This window comes from Pseudopipra pipra, chromosome 7, assembly GCF_036250125.1.
Source record: "Pseudopipra pipra isolate bDixPip1 chromosome 7, bDixPip1.hap1, whole genome shotgun sequence".
In the NCBI taxonomy this organism is placed as follows: domain Eukaryota; kingdom Metazoa; phylum Chordata; class Aves; order Passeriformes; family Pipridae; genus Pseudopipra; species Pseudopipra pipra.
In genome coordinates this window covers 5,336,778-5,353,222 of record NC_087555.1, presented here as the reverse complement: position 1 = coordinate 5,353,222, position 16,445 = coordinate 5,336,778, and the positions used below count along the sequence as shown (strand labels likewise).

At 39.2% G+C, this 16,445-nt stretch overlaps 1 protein-coding gene across 7 annotated transcripts in view; it reads left to right on the top strand.

Moving 5' to 3' along the window:
* Nucleotides 1-16,445, top strand: part of KANSL1L (KAT8 regulatory NSL complex subunit 1 like) — a 59,546-nt gene that overhangs the window by 8,863 nt on the left and 34,238 nt on the right. For 6 of the 7 annotated variants that reach the window (XR_010432100.1, XM_064661958.1, XM_064661956.1 and 3 more), the window contains one exon: nt 12,746-12,887. Coding sequence is in view for 6 of the 7 variants with exons in the window: in XM_064661958.1 (XP_064518028.1) it covers nt 12,746-12,887 (142 nt within the window). In the remaining variant the exon portion in view is untranslated. The remainder of the gene's footprint in view (nt 1-12,745; nt 12,888-16,445) is intronic. The other variant, XM_064661955.1, reaches the window with a different exon arrangement.

Below are 16,445 nucleotides of genomic sequence, written 5' to 3'. Positions count from 1 at the left end.
CCTTTTGAAATATTTTAATGAAAAAAACCCCATCATTTGGGCTCTTCCCAGTGTAGGAGAATCTACATTCTTAATTGATATGTTTGAACTTTTGAGTAATAGCTCTGCCTGTAAGATTCTTATCTTTCAATTGTATGAACTGAAAAAGAAAAATTGTTGAGAAACTCTTGATTTTCGAAGGGTAGTGGATGATATAAAACTTTGACATAAGTTTTGTGCAAGGGTTTTCTTTTTTTCTTCCTACCAGGGGCAGTTGAGTTTCTAACTCTGCCTGCCAGTCCTTTACCTTTATTTCTTCTTGCGGCTTTTTGAGTTCCTTAAGTTATCTTTCCGCTTAAGGATTATTCAGTTTGCTTTGTTGCACTGATGAAAAAATTCACAGAGGATTATTAAGTGCAAAACCACCACCTTTGGCTCAGGAAATCCCCAGGCTGCTGTTGCTGGCAGCTAAGGGAGTGTTCTGGAGAAGCACCGCTCCCTCCGTGCCTGCCCTGTTGTAACATTCTTATCTTGGCCACTACTAAGAGGCAGGAGAACTGGGTAGATGATCTGTAGTCTGACTCAGTGTGGCCCTTTTTTTGTGGGTTGTTTATTTTCCTCCTTTTTTAATGTTCTTACAGCTGTGCAGTGGTGACCAGGTTAGTGATATGCCTTAGCTAAGGCCTTGCTACATTGGCAGGGCAAGAATCCCCCGTGTTTGAGTTGTGCTGCTGGGGCAGCTCGCTCAGAGTTAAAGTACCGTTTGTTTTAAGCAGAGGATTTGTCTGTGAGTGTAGGCTGAGGCAATACTTGAATTAACATAGCAGTGAGGACGGGCCATTTTCTATTTGGTCCTATTTGGATGGATCATTATCTTCAGACTGGAGTGTTTTTCTTCATTTCTTCAACCTTCCTAAGATTTGCGTTTTTCTTCTAGGTGACAAAGGTAAATTGGTTATTCACCAGTGCAGATGGTGAGATCAGCTGTTTCCTGAGCTTTGCCACTTTAAGACCTTTTGGATTGCCTTTCACCTGGACAAAAGAAACAAAGCTAACATCCTTATTTATTTCTCTTAAGTAGATTTACATTCTTAAAATGCCTTTCTCTACTTGGGAATTGACTCGAAGTGCTTCCTGGAAAACCCGTGACCATGTGGGTTGGAGAGTACTCATTTCCTCATCTGTGACTTAATTTTTCATAGTGAGGACTTTTACACTGAATTTGTCTGTGATATTCTTCATAATGTGTAACTCTAGATACTGTAATGTTCTAGTAATGCAGCAATTAATGGGAAGAATGTTTTGGTACATATCACAGTGTACTAACTACATTAGACTTGAGGGTATAATCATGCTGGTGACTGGTTTTTGACATGACTGGGGTGCTTTTTATCCTTTTTGGGCGGGCAGGAGTGTCAATCCAATGTGCAGAGTGGGGAGGAACCTGCAGTTACCCTAATTTTACCTGAAAACAGTGTATTTCCCATCAAGAGGAAGAAGTTGATTCTGGTTCCAATTCTTCACACTAGGAAAAAAACCTGGAGCTATTTTTAGCACTTTGAACCTGTTCATTGTCATTATCCTGAAAAGAGTTTTGCCCAATGAGTGTTGACATAAGCTCTTCTGAGCTGTATCTCAATGCTTTGTTGCTCAGGTAAGATTGTGTTTATCTATCTATTTCAACACCTTTGTTGTTTAGTTGCAAATAGCTGTTACTAGATATTTAGACCATTATTCCTCCCTTACATAGGTTCTGTCCTCAAGACAAGAAAGATCCTTGGTCTGCTGGTGATGGCAATTCTTCTAGTTGATAACTCACAGTACTTATTGAACTTCTACAGTGTCTGGAGTAATTGGAAAGCCTCATGCCATTTCACGAGCTTAATGAAAACACATTTTGTTCTTTGTGTATTTGCTAAAAAGAAATATGAAAAAACAATTAGCTGTCTTCAGGACTTTTGTTATTTTGCTGCTACTGTCAGCTCATGGAATGTCTTTAACCTGTCAATTTTCATGAAAGATTTCTTTGGCAAAGCACCAACTTTCCATCAGTAATTTGTAATGTATTTTAGTACCATTCCATCCTTTGGGCATAGGAAATTCCCAAGACACCACACAGGGGCTATGGTAGTCCTTCTCTCTGGTTTCTCAAAGGGTCGGTGCTGCTCACTGGCTCCCTGCTGGGTGTTAGCACTTGAGGCAGGCAGAGGGCCAAGGAGGGCATCATGAAGGTGACTATGAGTAATTCTTCAGGAATTCACAACTAACAGTTGAAATCCAACACAGACATTTCACCAGCTGAGTTTACTTGAAACTTGTTGATCTTTGTGGTTCATAAAGATGAAAGATTATCCATAGAAATGGTCACAAATTTCAAACAAGGTGAACTGGGGGAGGATGTGAACTCAGATGTTTTTCAACAACACAGCTCTGCTCTAGGAGCTGTGCATTGTATCTGGCCAGGCCAACTTCACATCCTTATTGGTCTATTTTATGTGTGTTCCTGATGTGGTTAGAAGTACAGTGTACCACAAAGAACTCTGCTGCTCAGGTGATTATTTTGGAAACCTTTAAAGTTGCAGGGTGCAGAGTTTTCCTTCTGTATACGCTAACGTGTGTGATCTCCCAGAATCAAAAGATACATCAGTGGGGTTCTTTGCAAGGCACAGCTGCTCACTCCATGTAATACATGCACCTAATTGATTAGATGGAAAAGCTGCTTGCAATAGATTTTTCTGCAAATTAAGTAACTCTTTCTACTCATGAAAAGTCCTGTGCCCTGTTTCCCCAGTCTTCCTTCCCCCATCCAAGTACAATCCTTTTGCATCATTTGGTGGGATTTTTTCCCTCTGAAATGTTTTCATGCTTTTCCTCTGATTTCTGAACATGTTTTACTGATTATTCTCCAGCAACCTCAAGCCTGATGAAGACATGCTGTTATATTTTTCCATGCCCACAGGGTTTATTGTGCCTGGAAAATTTTTTTAATGAATGTGAAGAGATTGTAAATCTTTTTCTTTTTTATTTTCTTTTTTTTTTTTCCCTCTTAGATTGCTAGTTGGGAAGAGAGAAGATGGAAAATCTGCTTTTAGTACAAATACTTGGTGGGGAGGAGAGCAGTAAGGCTGGGAGAATACAGGAAGGAAGAAAATATTATGACTGGTATCTCCAGACCTAATCTATTTGTTCTAGGTTATTTTCCATTTTTGCTAGCATTTTTTCTCACAGCTAATTGAGCAATACCAATGCAGTTCTGCAGGCCTCACTATAGACAGCACTGCTGGGGTTTATTGCATGTCTTCGAGCCATGTTTCAAAGGGAGGCTGTTTGTTTTGCAAGGTCAGGTCCTAATTTTCCGCTCTGAGCTGTAATTTCAGTTCATACATGATATGAGAACTGAATTCTGGGTTTGGGAAGGGGAGGAAGAGTCTGCTGGGACTAAATACTGCTCCTAACCCCTATCCCCCAATTGTTTCCAGTTTTTAAAGCTTATTTAGTTTACAAGTCTAGGAAATGTCTTATTTGCATAGGAAATTAATGTGAGGGCTTTTGAATAAGTATAAATTCATAGATGCTAATAATATGCTGATTTCAAAATGTTTTATATGTTGCTTTTTCAAGAATTCCATTCCTTCAATTCTTGGCTTCTATCACTAGAATGTGGGAGGAGAATTGTTACCAGGGAAGGAAAGAAAAGATAGCTTTTTATTACCTTCTATTTTCACATTAGGGATACGTGTATTATTTCAGAATATATTTAACCTCACTTGGTTGGATTTCTGTAAAATGGATTTACAACTTCTTTAGGGTCCCACATGCATTTAGTGTTTTGCTTTGGAGATCTCATGTAGAGCAATAAAAACTTGCTTTTGAGCAAGACTTCCTTCTTACAGTACCACAGTAATGTTCTTGTGGGTGAGGATCCTAATTTCTAACCTGTAATTGCATTAATATTTTTGCAGCTGCTGAAGGCAGACTGAAAGGTTTTAATGAAAGCCAGAAGCTTTGGCAGGTTGTAACCTGCAAGGGAATCTTAGACCTGGGAATGTCAAAGCTTCTGAGTTAGATAGGTGCTGAATGCATATTAAATAAAAACTTGGCATTGCTCTCCTTAATAACTATTTAATACACAATCAGCATAGTAGAGTAGCAAATCTAGTAGGAAGGCACATATGTGTGTGCATATAACCTTGCATGCTTAATTAAATTATAGACAAGAAGAGTTGGTGCTTGATGTCCACTGCTGATGAATCAGCATTTTGTGGCTAGCTTTTTTCTTTTGCTAAGCTGTGAAATGTGTTTGTTTTAATTAAAAGGCACATTTACAAACAACACTGAACTGTCTTTATAACTTCTTGTGAAGAGAGGGCAGCATTATTTTGGTTTATAGCTAACACTGATTTTGTGAGAATCTACTTCAAAGGGATATACATCCAGTGCCTTTGAAAATCTGTGTACATTGGGGCCAGATACAGGAAATCATTTAAATGCTTTCCTTTTCACATGAAGTAAAAAGTGTGCATAAAGACTTCCCAAAATAGGACTGCTCTCCTCTAACAGGGTTTCATTCATACTGCTAAATATGGGTTAGGAATGTAACTTTAGATGTTGGATTTAAATATATTGACCTGTGCTCTCTTTTAATAAACTGAAATAGCTCTAAATTATTTTATTTTCATCCAAACATTTTGCCTAGCTGTTGTGAGAAGACTTTTTCTGTTGAGGAATTTAAATCAATTTCATTTTCAGTTAACAAACTTTTAATTACTGATTCTGGTATTGGAAAAAAATAAACCTGAAGGTCTGTGTTTGAATATATGTGCACTATAACCTCAGATTCCTCCCAGCCCGTGGGGGTAGACTGGGCAGCAGTAAAACCCAGTGAAACTCAACCCCAAGCTCCTACAAAACACAAAACCATCAAACTGTTCAAACCTATGTTCATTGTACTCCCCACGCCTTGTCCCTGCAGACTGAATCGCAGGGTTTAACCTCACAAGGAACTCCATCCCTGCCCTGCAGAGCAGCCAGCCATGTGCTGTTTGGTTCCTCTGTTACCTAATCACAGCACTCCTGAAGCAGCTGTCGGGGCCCAACAGCCTTGATTTCTCCTCTACCAGTGTGTCTCGTGTCCCCAGGGCAGGTGCCACAGTCCCTGCTGAGGCATTGCTGATGGGGGCTCAGCCCCTCTGCAGCTTCCTCTGGGTCCCATGCTTGGGGTGGGTCCTAGGCCTCAAGGCCTGAAGTGGGACCCATCTCAGCTCTGCCAAACTCCCCTCCGAGCCAGAGGAGCACTCTGGGGTCCTTCCAGCTCTCCTGTTAGCCCGTTCCCCACAGCACTCTCCACCCAAGGGGGCACACTGCTCACACCGGCGGACAGCAAGGCACATTCCCAGAGGTGGAGGTCAGTGTGTGGTGGTACCTGTGTTGCTGCTCCTCCTCCTTTCTCATTGGTTTCCTCCACTGTGGACATCCCCACCCGCCACGGCCCTGTCTGACTCTCAGTTCCTGATGGGGCAGTTTTACCCTGTTCTGAGGTGCTGTAGCCCCTCCACTACCAAAACCCTACTGCTGATTTCAAGTGCATCTGGCTTCCAAGTTCTAGATCAACTGTTTCTTGTCTGTCCAAAATGTCTCAAAAAAGAATATACTTCTTATCAATTTGACATTAAAATCTGATACTAAATATATATATAATGAGTTGCAAGCTGGAGTTGTACCTTACATGAATACCATACCCACCTTTTCCTTATATATGTGTACAAATTTTGGAACCAACCCATTTGCACAGATCTTTAAAGGAATGTATTTTATAAGCTCTGCCTTATTTTGTGTTGAGTTTGGACTGCAGACTTAGGACTGCTTTCTTGATTTCTTTTTCAAGGGCAGTTGTGTAATACTTACAGAGAATTTCTAGGCCTGTGTTCCTAGTGTTTTGTTGTTAGTCTATTGATGTTGTGCCATTTCAAAGGCAAGAAAAGAAGCTTGTTTCCAGGCAGCCCTGCTGTTCCTGAAGAACACGAACATCCTGAAGAAATGAACGTGCATAAATTTCTCTGCATGTTAGCACTACCAGCTTCTCTCTTCCCTGTTGGACTGATGTACAGTGTGCTGAGGTTTTGTGGAAGAAGCTGAGGTGCTGGGGCACCTCAGTGGAATCTTAAAAAAAATATTTTTAACAAAAGGCATTGGCAGATATGCAATTTGCAGCGTGAGGGGTTTTTTATTTATTAAGAGGAAATTGTGCTGGTTGTTTACCTTTTGCAGGTTTTTACTTCTTGGGCAGTTAATATTTTAACTGACTCCACCCCCACCAACCAGTTTGGTCTTTTTATCATTAACAGCTCTAAAGAATTATGTAAACAGAATTGGAGATGAAAAGCACATACCAGGTTTTGAAGCCAGCCATTGGAAAAGTTCAACGCTGTAACAGATAATACTCTTTTAAGGAGTTGAATTTATAATTTCTTCTTTGAGCCCTAAATTGAGTTAACAATTGAGTGCAAGTGTAACAGTTCAGTTTCTAATGTAAAACCTGGTAGCAGCAGAGTGATTCTTTGCAGGAACCCTGCAGAAGGCAATTACTGGCTGTGGCATCTTATGAGTTTGGAAGATGTGATTTCTCAGATGAGGGAGTATATAGAGCACCAGTGTGAAATTCTTATGGAATCTCTTCTTTGCTAGAGTATCCAAGTGCAGAGACTCCCTTTCTATATTTGCAGTTTTCTTCTACAGGCTTTTTTCCCTAAATACCGATTTTCCTCTTCTCTCCTTCCTGCTGTCCTTTCTAAGCTTTTTTATGAAAGATGTAAAAATCTTATTCTGTTGCTACTTAATTTCTCCCCCCACACCCACTCTGGTTCTATACTGTGAATTTTCTCTTCAAGGGAAAATCACAGCTGTGGTTGATAATTTCAGGTGTTACTGTGTAAATTCCTCAGGCCTGATGGCATAGCAGAAATGTTCAGCTGGCTACAGTTTTTTTGTTTGGGAAGGTAAGATGTGTGTTGTGTATTAGTATCAACATATGTTATTGGATGCCATTCTGAAAGTATTAAATGGCCTCAGTGTGTCAGAGATGGTGGGGCCAAGCACAGGTGCCAGGAATTGTTGTGATGAGCAGTTGCTGATGTCTGTAGATGACAGGGAGAACTGCTGGGAAGCCGTGTAACCTTTCAGAGGAAAATGTCTGCCAGGTAAAAATTTCTGTTAAACACCAAAGAAAACAGCAACCCCAGAGGCTCCAGAAGAATAACCTCGCTGCAGATCTTCACAGAGATTGCAAGATAATTTTGAGTGACAGAGAACTCACCTCAATTGATTGGAGGGGAGAGTGGGGGTTGCATAGTTTGGTTTGGTGCATATTGTGGCATATTGCTCCTAGACGGTCTGAGCAAAGGTTAAGAGTGAACTGTCACAGTAAATAGTGTTTTCTTGTGTAGTGTTGATCAGCTATAATACTAGAGGACAGAATTTGTTACAGTTTGTTTTAATCTTGTTTGTACTCTGGAATGCATAGAAGAGATCGAGTTCATAAAACAGCACTCACTGTTTTTTTAAATTATGTAGTTATTATGGGTTTAACAGTTAACTCATCCAGGGGAATTAATACTTCAACAGCAACTGAAGGTGGTTCGTTCTGAAAACAAACATTGAGTAGGTGTGCTGGAAGAATTAGTCCTTGAGAAAGCATTTACGGGTCATTTCATAGTTGGACATGCTTGTTCAGCCATTACAAGTGTTGGAAATTTTGGTTGGTAGTGGGCACTTTTATCTCATGAATAAAATAGAGATAAAATTATCTAAAATACAAGCACTACATATGTGAATTCAGCTAATTTAAATGTTTCATTTTGTGTCATCTAGTCTTCATAGGTAATCTCTTATTTACTGTCAGTGTCTGTAGAGAGAAGAAAAATGGACATGTTGAATTTCGTGGGCATGTTGACAGAAAGTATCAGAAGCCCTTTGCTCACCTTAATGGCTTGCAAGAAAATACTTGTATTCAGGCCAGCTGCTTTTTAAGCATTGCCATGTGTAGTCACAGGAAAACTGACTGTAATGCTAGTGTAAAATTAGGGGCAGCTCAGGAAGTTCACAGTCTTTCAGCTCCAGTCCTGGAGGGCCCCCCACCATACTAGTGGTGGAGCATTTGTGACAGAGTGCCATGTGGACAGTATGAACTATTTTGTGGTTTTGTACAACTGAGTGAGCTTCCCAGGAGAATTGGGGGACGTATGATTTTTTCCGGTGTTTTAAGTCTCATGAATTTCATGGTGAGTCATATGGTGGGATTTAAAAACTGGACAAACTTCTGATTTTTTTTTGCTTTTCAGTTTCCAGAAATCAATCCTTTACAAAAATGATAAACTTCTGCCGTTGTTTTCACTGACTCCCAGCAGTGAAAACTCCCTCCTCTTTATCCTGAGGGTAGTCTTTCTGTGGTTTATGAGCTGCTTCTTGCTCCCAAATACTTCACTGCTGTGTGATTGGCAGTTGGCCTCTGATAGCCCAGGAGTTCCCAGTGAGAGGAGAAGATGAACCAGCAGGGATGGTAGAGGTCACTTTAGGACTAAATTATCTGAAAACTGGATGCCAGAAAAATGTGGATTAACTGAAGGGAACATCACCTGGCAGAAAGAGCAGCATTTACTCTGTTAAGAGACTGAATGGAAATGTAAGTGTGAGGGGTTGTCAGGAACAACTGCCGTTCTTACTTTAATTGCAGAATTTTGGAATTGGAGACTTTTTTTTCCCACCCACACTACGTAGGTGCCTTAGTCTCCGGCTTGTTCATGTTTAAGAATGTTGTAACTTGAAAATGTTGGTGTTCTTTGAAACCTTTTGGAAGGAGACTATGTTTTGGGTTGGCAAACGTAGTTTTTGGAGTTTTGATGTGGGTCTGTTGCAAGCACGCTCTTTTCCTGTTCAGCAGGAAGCATCCTGTCATTGTCCGTGCAGACGTGTGTCACGTTAGGGCACGTTACTTGTTCACACTGGGAGTTACAAGGCTGAAAGGCCTTAGTTTCCTTTTAATTTTCAGGATATAAGATACTTGTGGAGAATCTTGCTGTGGGCACTCCAGAGTACTCTTTCCTGTGCTCACCATACCTATTTGAGTCAACCCTGCTGGATACTTACTATCAATCCCAGGTTCTCTGGGGTTTTTTTTTCCTTTTAAACACCACTGTGTTTCTCCTTCATCATTTATGAACTGTTTTCAGGCTTATTGTCTGTTCTCTTCCAATTCTAATAGTCCTGGATGAATGCAGGAGATCATCTGCACATTCAGTCATTCCAAGACCAGTAAGTTTATGTGCAGATTTAATATTCCACTGTGCTACAGTACTGATCAGGAGAAACTTTGTGAGTGTAACATGGTTTGTATTGAGTTGCCAGCGGAAGAATGACTTTGGAATTCCTGTGGATGATGTTTGATGTTAGAGTCGAAAGGGCAGAAACAAAGTAGAGATGCTTTGCAAAAGGAGCACACAGGAAGTGGGACAGACAGAAACTTCTTTATTCTTTTCTCATTCTCAACAGAGAACCAGAGCAGGAGCTTCTACTTCAGCACCTGCTCGGACTTCCTCCTTCAGTAACAGGCCTGGTTATTTTTGTAACTCTTTGTGATTGTTTTTTTGGTTTGTTGTTTTTTTTTTTTTTCTTCTCTGGATTTGCAGAATTAATGAATTCTCTGGAGCCACCTTGAAACAGCTTTATTTACTGAGTGAATGTTGAGCTTTACTCTCTAGCATCCCAGGAACAGATTATGGGCGAGTTTTAATGATTTTTTTATATTTACAATAGTAGGTTGTCATTTGTCACTCAAGTGACCATACTACTTTGCATGCAAACAGTTCACTTCAGGAGTGTGAGCATAGCTTATAGTGATTTTATCTTCCTCTGAGGAAGCTTTACTAAATTATTTGTAGAGAAATAGACTTAGAAGCAAAAATGGTAAATAAATAATGCAAGATCAAACAAATATGAGTGACAGGAATGGGAACAGAGTTCAGCAGTGGTCTTGCCTCTTATCCTGTCTGCAAGGCATTAAAACTGGGAAAGGGATCTAGACCTAAACTTGCTCCCTTCTCTCTGCCTCTGAATTTGAAATTACTGAGGAGCAACTCTCTAATCCGTGTCACCGTGGAGCTGCCCAAGTCCTCATGCAGGCAATGGCCATGGGGCAGCCTGGGCTGGCAGGAGAGAGAAGCTAAAATTGCTCAGGCCAAGCCTGAGCTTAAAATGTTTGTGCTTAGTTCAGTGGAAACTTTTCCTTAGAGTGGGGTCTAAGGACCTTGTTATGTGGTGTAATTAAATCCTGTTAGTTATATAGTACAATTTAAAGCCTTAAGAAATACTTGTATTTTAGAACCAAGCAAAAATGTACGTAAGGTGTTTAAGAGTGAATGCAATCAATTAATTCAAGATTTAATGTTGTGTTTAAAGAAAAAATGCAAACTCATTTTTTAAATATAACTGGTGATGTAGCTTTGCAGAGGTTTATTGTTTTATATGTACGACAGTAATATACAGAGGATATAATTTATTTGTCTTAACATTTAACTGTCCTGGTTCTATCAGCTGTGGTTGGGTATTGCTTATGGATTCCCTTATGCCATGGTGATTTCATGCAGTGTAGGGGACATAAGACCAGCTCTGGCCCTTTCCATTCTGCTGCTGGTTTCCCAGCTGTGTACAGGGCACTTTTCTTTTTTTCCTCATTTGCTTTCTGCCTCAGTTTGTTTGAGGGTAGCTCACCTTTCTCCCCAGACTGTTTCATCTGGCTTAGGAGGGAAATGTCATTGTGATTTATTTCCTTTTTCCTGGGCTTTCTTATTACAATGTCCTGATTTGTGGGGTTTCATAGTTCATTTGTTTGTTTGCCTTTTGAGAAAGGAGCAGAAATAAGCACCTCAACCCAACCTGTTCGTTTTTTTTCAGTTATCCTCTTTATTCCTCTTTAACTTTTTTTTGTTAAAATGATTAACTGAGGGATTTATAACAGCCTCATTAAGCAGCTCTTTCTTAGACCTAGCTTTTTGCCAGCCCAGGGTCCTAAGACAAATCCTAGCTGTTCCAGCCACCACACTTGTGTGAACACATTTGATTGAAAACTAGGAATGCAGATTCCCTCCCTTTCCCTGCAAAGTGTATTTTATGAATTCCAGGAGCACATACATGCAGAAGCTGTCAATCCCAGAGAAGTTCTTGTTCAGAAGACCTGATTAAAGCATAAGTCACCAGGACTGTTTTTGCTGATAATAATGGGAAAACAAAGAGAAATAAAAAGGGGTTGTCAGAAAAATAGATATTCACAAGATGACTTCATATGCCTTTTTTTTCCTAGGAGAAAATAGAGTTCTTTGAATTTCTTTTTGATGATAGTCCACATTACTTCCACATAGAATTTGGATTTAGATAGGACATTTCAATGTCCTATCTAAAAGGAAGACATTTTGTATTTTAGAGGTGTTGTACTGTCTATTCTTACTATTTATGATAGCTTAAGGAGACTGCAAGTTCTGAAATTTTGAGTCATATTGTGTTTTATAGTCTTTGCCCTGAGAATATTAGGATTCTCACATTTGGCATTTCTTTACTCATGCCAGGACATGTCTGCCATCTTCCCCAGGGTGCTGTATTATCTTTCTTTCATTGTTGAGGTAGTTGACACAAAATTTTGCATGAAACAATTACACTTCTGTGATGTTCCTGCGCCAATTCACTGGCATCTGCTTTTTTTTTTTGGTATCTTTTGTGATACTTCAGTGCTCCTCCCTGCCTGGGGAACAGGAGATCATGTATTTTGCCTGTGCAGAACTTACGTACAATGTCATCCAGGATTTAGATCCAGTAGTTTTCCCAATAACTTGAGTAAAAGCCCTTATTTCCCAGAAATTTGATTTTGTTTATACAGTTCTTTTAGCTACTTGTCAACTTCAGTGGGGAAAAAAACATTAGTCATTTTCTGTAAATTAATAAACTCAGATAATAGTAGGATAGTAGTGGAAGTTGTATGCTAAAATACTGCATTGTCTTTCTCTTGCTTAAATTAATGGAATATTAAGATTGTTTGTTGAGTGTTACCACTCATTTGTTTAATAGGTAAATTGAGTAATGTTTGCTGATACCAGTGATGAATTCAGCATAATAAAATTAAGCTAATCACAATATCAAGTACCAGGAAGCATATTTTTTGTGTTACAAAATACACCTATTTTAATCAACAGTAATAGTGACCTGACTATACTAAACTGACACAACTGTTTTTATAAAATAGCTTGAATAAAAGAAATCTAAACTACTTAGTTGGATTTTTTGGGCAGTGACCTGATATCTAGCTGGTCATTGCTAGATGGTGTTTTATTACATTCCAGTTGTTAGCAAACAGTGTTTGTGAAAGCTTGTGGGAGGGAGTGTGGTGTAAGAGTTTGGATTCTTGCTGATGGAATTACTGGAATTCCTTACACATCTGTATTCAGCCTTAACTGATACAGTTTGGTAGTTTATCCAGCTCTGAGTTTTATAATCCTGAGCAGAAAACTAGCTTAATCTGGGAGTAGCCAATGAACATGAATTCTACTGGTCTGGGCAAGTTCTGTTGCTACAGGAATAAGCTGATGTGAAACTGGAGGGGTATAGTCAGATATTTTCTGAAAGCAACTGAGATGCTTGCAACATGAGGCAGAGCAGCTGTCAAAAATGTTCTTGTGCAAATGTGGTTATCTTTATTTTTGGACTAACCAGCATTTTGTCTTCACAGCAGCTATACTTCTGAATGGAAGTGGCTTGCAGACAGAGCTAGAATTGGCAGCCGTTGGACGTGGCTTCAAGCCCAGATTTCAGAACTAGAATACAAAATCCAACAACTAACTGACCTTCACAGGCAGATACGTGCCACCAAGGTATTGTCTGTAAGCTCATAAATGGGCATTTCAAATCATCTTTTGATCATTTTTTTGTAGTATTTATTTATTTGGTTACTTCTTGTGGTTTGTTTTGCCCTAGACTTCTTGTGTCTGTGCAGGCTATTGCATGCAAAGTTAATGAGAGCTAGAAAGTGTTGTACCCTAAAGGCACTCGTATGGGACTGGGACTTGGGAACTTGCACCTTCCTGTTTAAGAGAGTTAGTGACTTGTGGCTTTCAGGGGCCCAGCACAAAGTACTCATTTATCACACTAGTTTTTCCCCCCTGCAGAAGAGGCGAGATTTGGTTTTCAGGTGTGATGACTGGTTATTCATTTTTGTGTTGTGGGCTTTCCAGGGTGGGTTTTTTGTTACTTGCAGTGCATGTTTATTCTGAGGATTAGCTAGTTAATGTTTGTACAGCATTTTGAACAGGTCAAGGATTAATTATTACTGAAATTCCAATGTGTGTAACTCATGTACTAGTTTTTGTAAGTCGAACTGGCTAGACAGTGGGAAAGTGACATTCCTAAAACATTAGTAATCTAGCTATCTGTTTAATGGGTTCCTCAGGTCATTCTCATGTACAAGAAGCCAAACCTGTGATAATTCTGGTGATGTGATAGTGAGGGATTTTAGAAGAGCGTGCTTTAACTCGCCATTGATGAGCCTCATGTAGGTTGTCTGGTCTGTGTTGGGGTCAGATAAGCACAGACTGAGAGTAGCCAGAAGATGCTTCAGACTTGGTGTGGCTAAACATGAGACTGAAAAGGAGTTTAAAAGGAGAGGTTAATCACCCCAGAGATCAATTCCCTCTGAACACATAAAGAAAAATTATTCCCTCTTCTCCTTTCGCCCTCAAAGCCTTTCTTTTCATATCCAACTTTTCCCCAGTCAGATTTTTCTTTACCAAAGAACTGGAAAACCTTTGTTGGAAGGTGTGTGCTCACAGAACTGAAAGGAGATTTTGTACTTTGGTAAAGGGTGAGAATACCCATGTTTTAGTGTAGCCCTAAATACCAGAAACATGCACACTCTTACACCCAAAAGCTGTCAGCCTTTAGGATGTCATAGATCTGATGAGCTACAGGAGATGGAGAAATAAATATCAGAGGAATAAGAGGAAGAACATTCTTTTAGTCAAGCATTTTCTTCACATTAGGTGGTACATTGGCTTGGAGCCTAGTCATCCTCCTGGTGGAGATTTTTAGGAACATTCCTTTTTGCAAACTTCATGCCCCTTTTACCAGCTGTGATATTCAGTGTTTGGCATTGTGTCCCATAATGAAAGAAGGCACCTATTTTCTTCAGATAGGACTTTTTCGTGTACATGTTTACAATGCACCAATGCAGCAGCTAGAGAAGGACAAGTGGGCTGATAGAAGAGCTCTTTGTTTTCCTTTAGTGGCTGCAAAGGAGTTACAGAATATCATTAGAATTTGTACGCTGTGTTTAATGGTTTCAGAGTGTTTTTCATGTGTTTTGAGTGGAAAAAAATGTGATTCAGAGCCAGTGAACAATGATTTCAAGCAAAATGCCACTCCTGGAACACTATAACGCAATAGGAAGGGAGATGAGTAAATTGTGGGTTGTTTCCTGGCCTACTACATTGTGTTTTCTCCATCTCTACACACACAGAAGTAGCAGCCCTGGATCTTTGAGTCCTTATATCTGCAAAACAGTTCCATTTGGGAGGAAGGGCAGTCATTGCCAAAGCCTGCTGGTTGTAACCCACTTAACTTATAATTCCCATATAGTCCATATTAGCCTTCTAATTCTTTACTCTTCCTCTTCTGTGCCTATTCCATCTCTCCCTTTCCATACAGTCTGTCATTTTTCCTCTTCCTTTTTGGCTTTCCTCTTTCCTTGCTTGGTAAACAGGTTTCTGCAACTTCAGAAAATAAAATTCCAGTGGAAGCATGTGTGTGTGTGCGTCCCTCTTTTCACCACTTTTCATGTGTGTCTTCCTGTTCCTCTGACCTCAGAATTTGGGTTTTAGACTTTCTAGAGTCTCTGTGGTCATGACCTATCATTGTTTTACTAAAAAGACGTAAAGATTCTAAATTCTAACGGAGTCTAAAGCTATTAAGGTACCTTGTCCTCCTGTTGTGGCAAACAAAAATTAGATCTCTACTTGAATTTCCTTGAACACACTACCCATAGTATAATTCTGTCTGGATTTCTGTCTATCTGCTGGAAATGGAAAACCACCTGTGTGGAAAATCTGGTATTGATTTGATGGACATTCAGAATCTCTGTGCCCCTTTTGGATGTTAAAGCAAGTTTTCAATCACTTTTGTTTGTTTTTAGAGAATATCTTTGTTTGAGGCTTTGAATTTATAACTCAAACAAGGGAATGAGTTAGAGACATGGTGAGAACAGGACAATTTCATGTTTTCTCCTGGTCTTCCCTTTGAAGTTTCTTTGAGATTTGCTTTCATGTTTTAAGGCAAGTGGCTGCTGAGGCAGGAGTCAAACTCTGAGTAGAGCTACAGGATCCTTAGTTTTCCACAGCCACAACTTAGGTGAAGTCTGTCTTGCTTAAAGAAATAATAATAGGGCTTCCTTTTGTTTACATTATGACAGTCTTCCTTGTTCCTTGGGTTTAGTGGAATATTCTTATTAGAAAGACAAATTTGAGGCAATGTAATTGAATGGTCCCATTCCTTCAATATCTGCTTGATATTTGAGTAACAGTACTTTAAAGCAAGTACTTTCTTTCTCTTGGGAAAAAGAGAGGTTTGATAGCCTTTTCTGAGTAATAAATTTATTTACTCAATATAATGGCAAATTAAGGGACTATTTGAGGACTGGGTTTGACTGTTACAAAGTTATTTTTGCTTGTATGTTGTCTAACATTTTAAATTTTTAAAACAAACCAACTGAAACATTACCTAGGATTGTACTTGACACTTCTATTTTTCTACTCTACCATGTGGAAAACTCAATAGGGGTGTTATTTTCCTAGTTCCATTTCTGAATCTCCATTATTTCCTTACCAAGTAAAGTTATATTTATTTTGTTAGGTGGCATTCTAGATGTTACACCATGTCTGATACCACATTTGTGCAGATGGTCTTGAAAAGTAATGAGATTGGTAGAATGTTTAGGATAGTTACCTCTAATTATGAAACTCTAAAAAATCTCACCTTAAAGAAAATTATTAAATTGTAAAAGGCTTTTGTTTTGAATGGTATAATCTCCACTACATAAAAAATAACTGCCTTGATGTTTTACTTAGAACATGGATAGGAATAAGAGAAATAGAGCACTTTAAAATACCTCTGCAAAATTTATTGACTGCGAAGAGTAAAACCAACTTCAGATCAAAGGGAGGTTGTTTCTTACAGAGAAGCTATCTTAAATCAGTGGCAAAGGATCATATAATACTCTAATAAGTATGAATTTCTGATTTGAATTTTGGCACAGATGTTTAAACAGTGGTATAACACTGGAGTGATTGCTTCTATAAGGAATAGCAAAAGTGATACAGCTTTTCATTAAGGAAAATGCCTACTATTTCTATATTTTAGCTGTTAAATGTTTTTAAAATCTA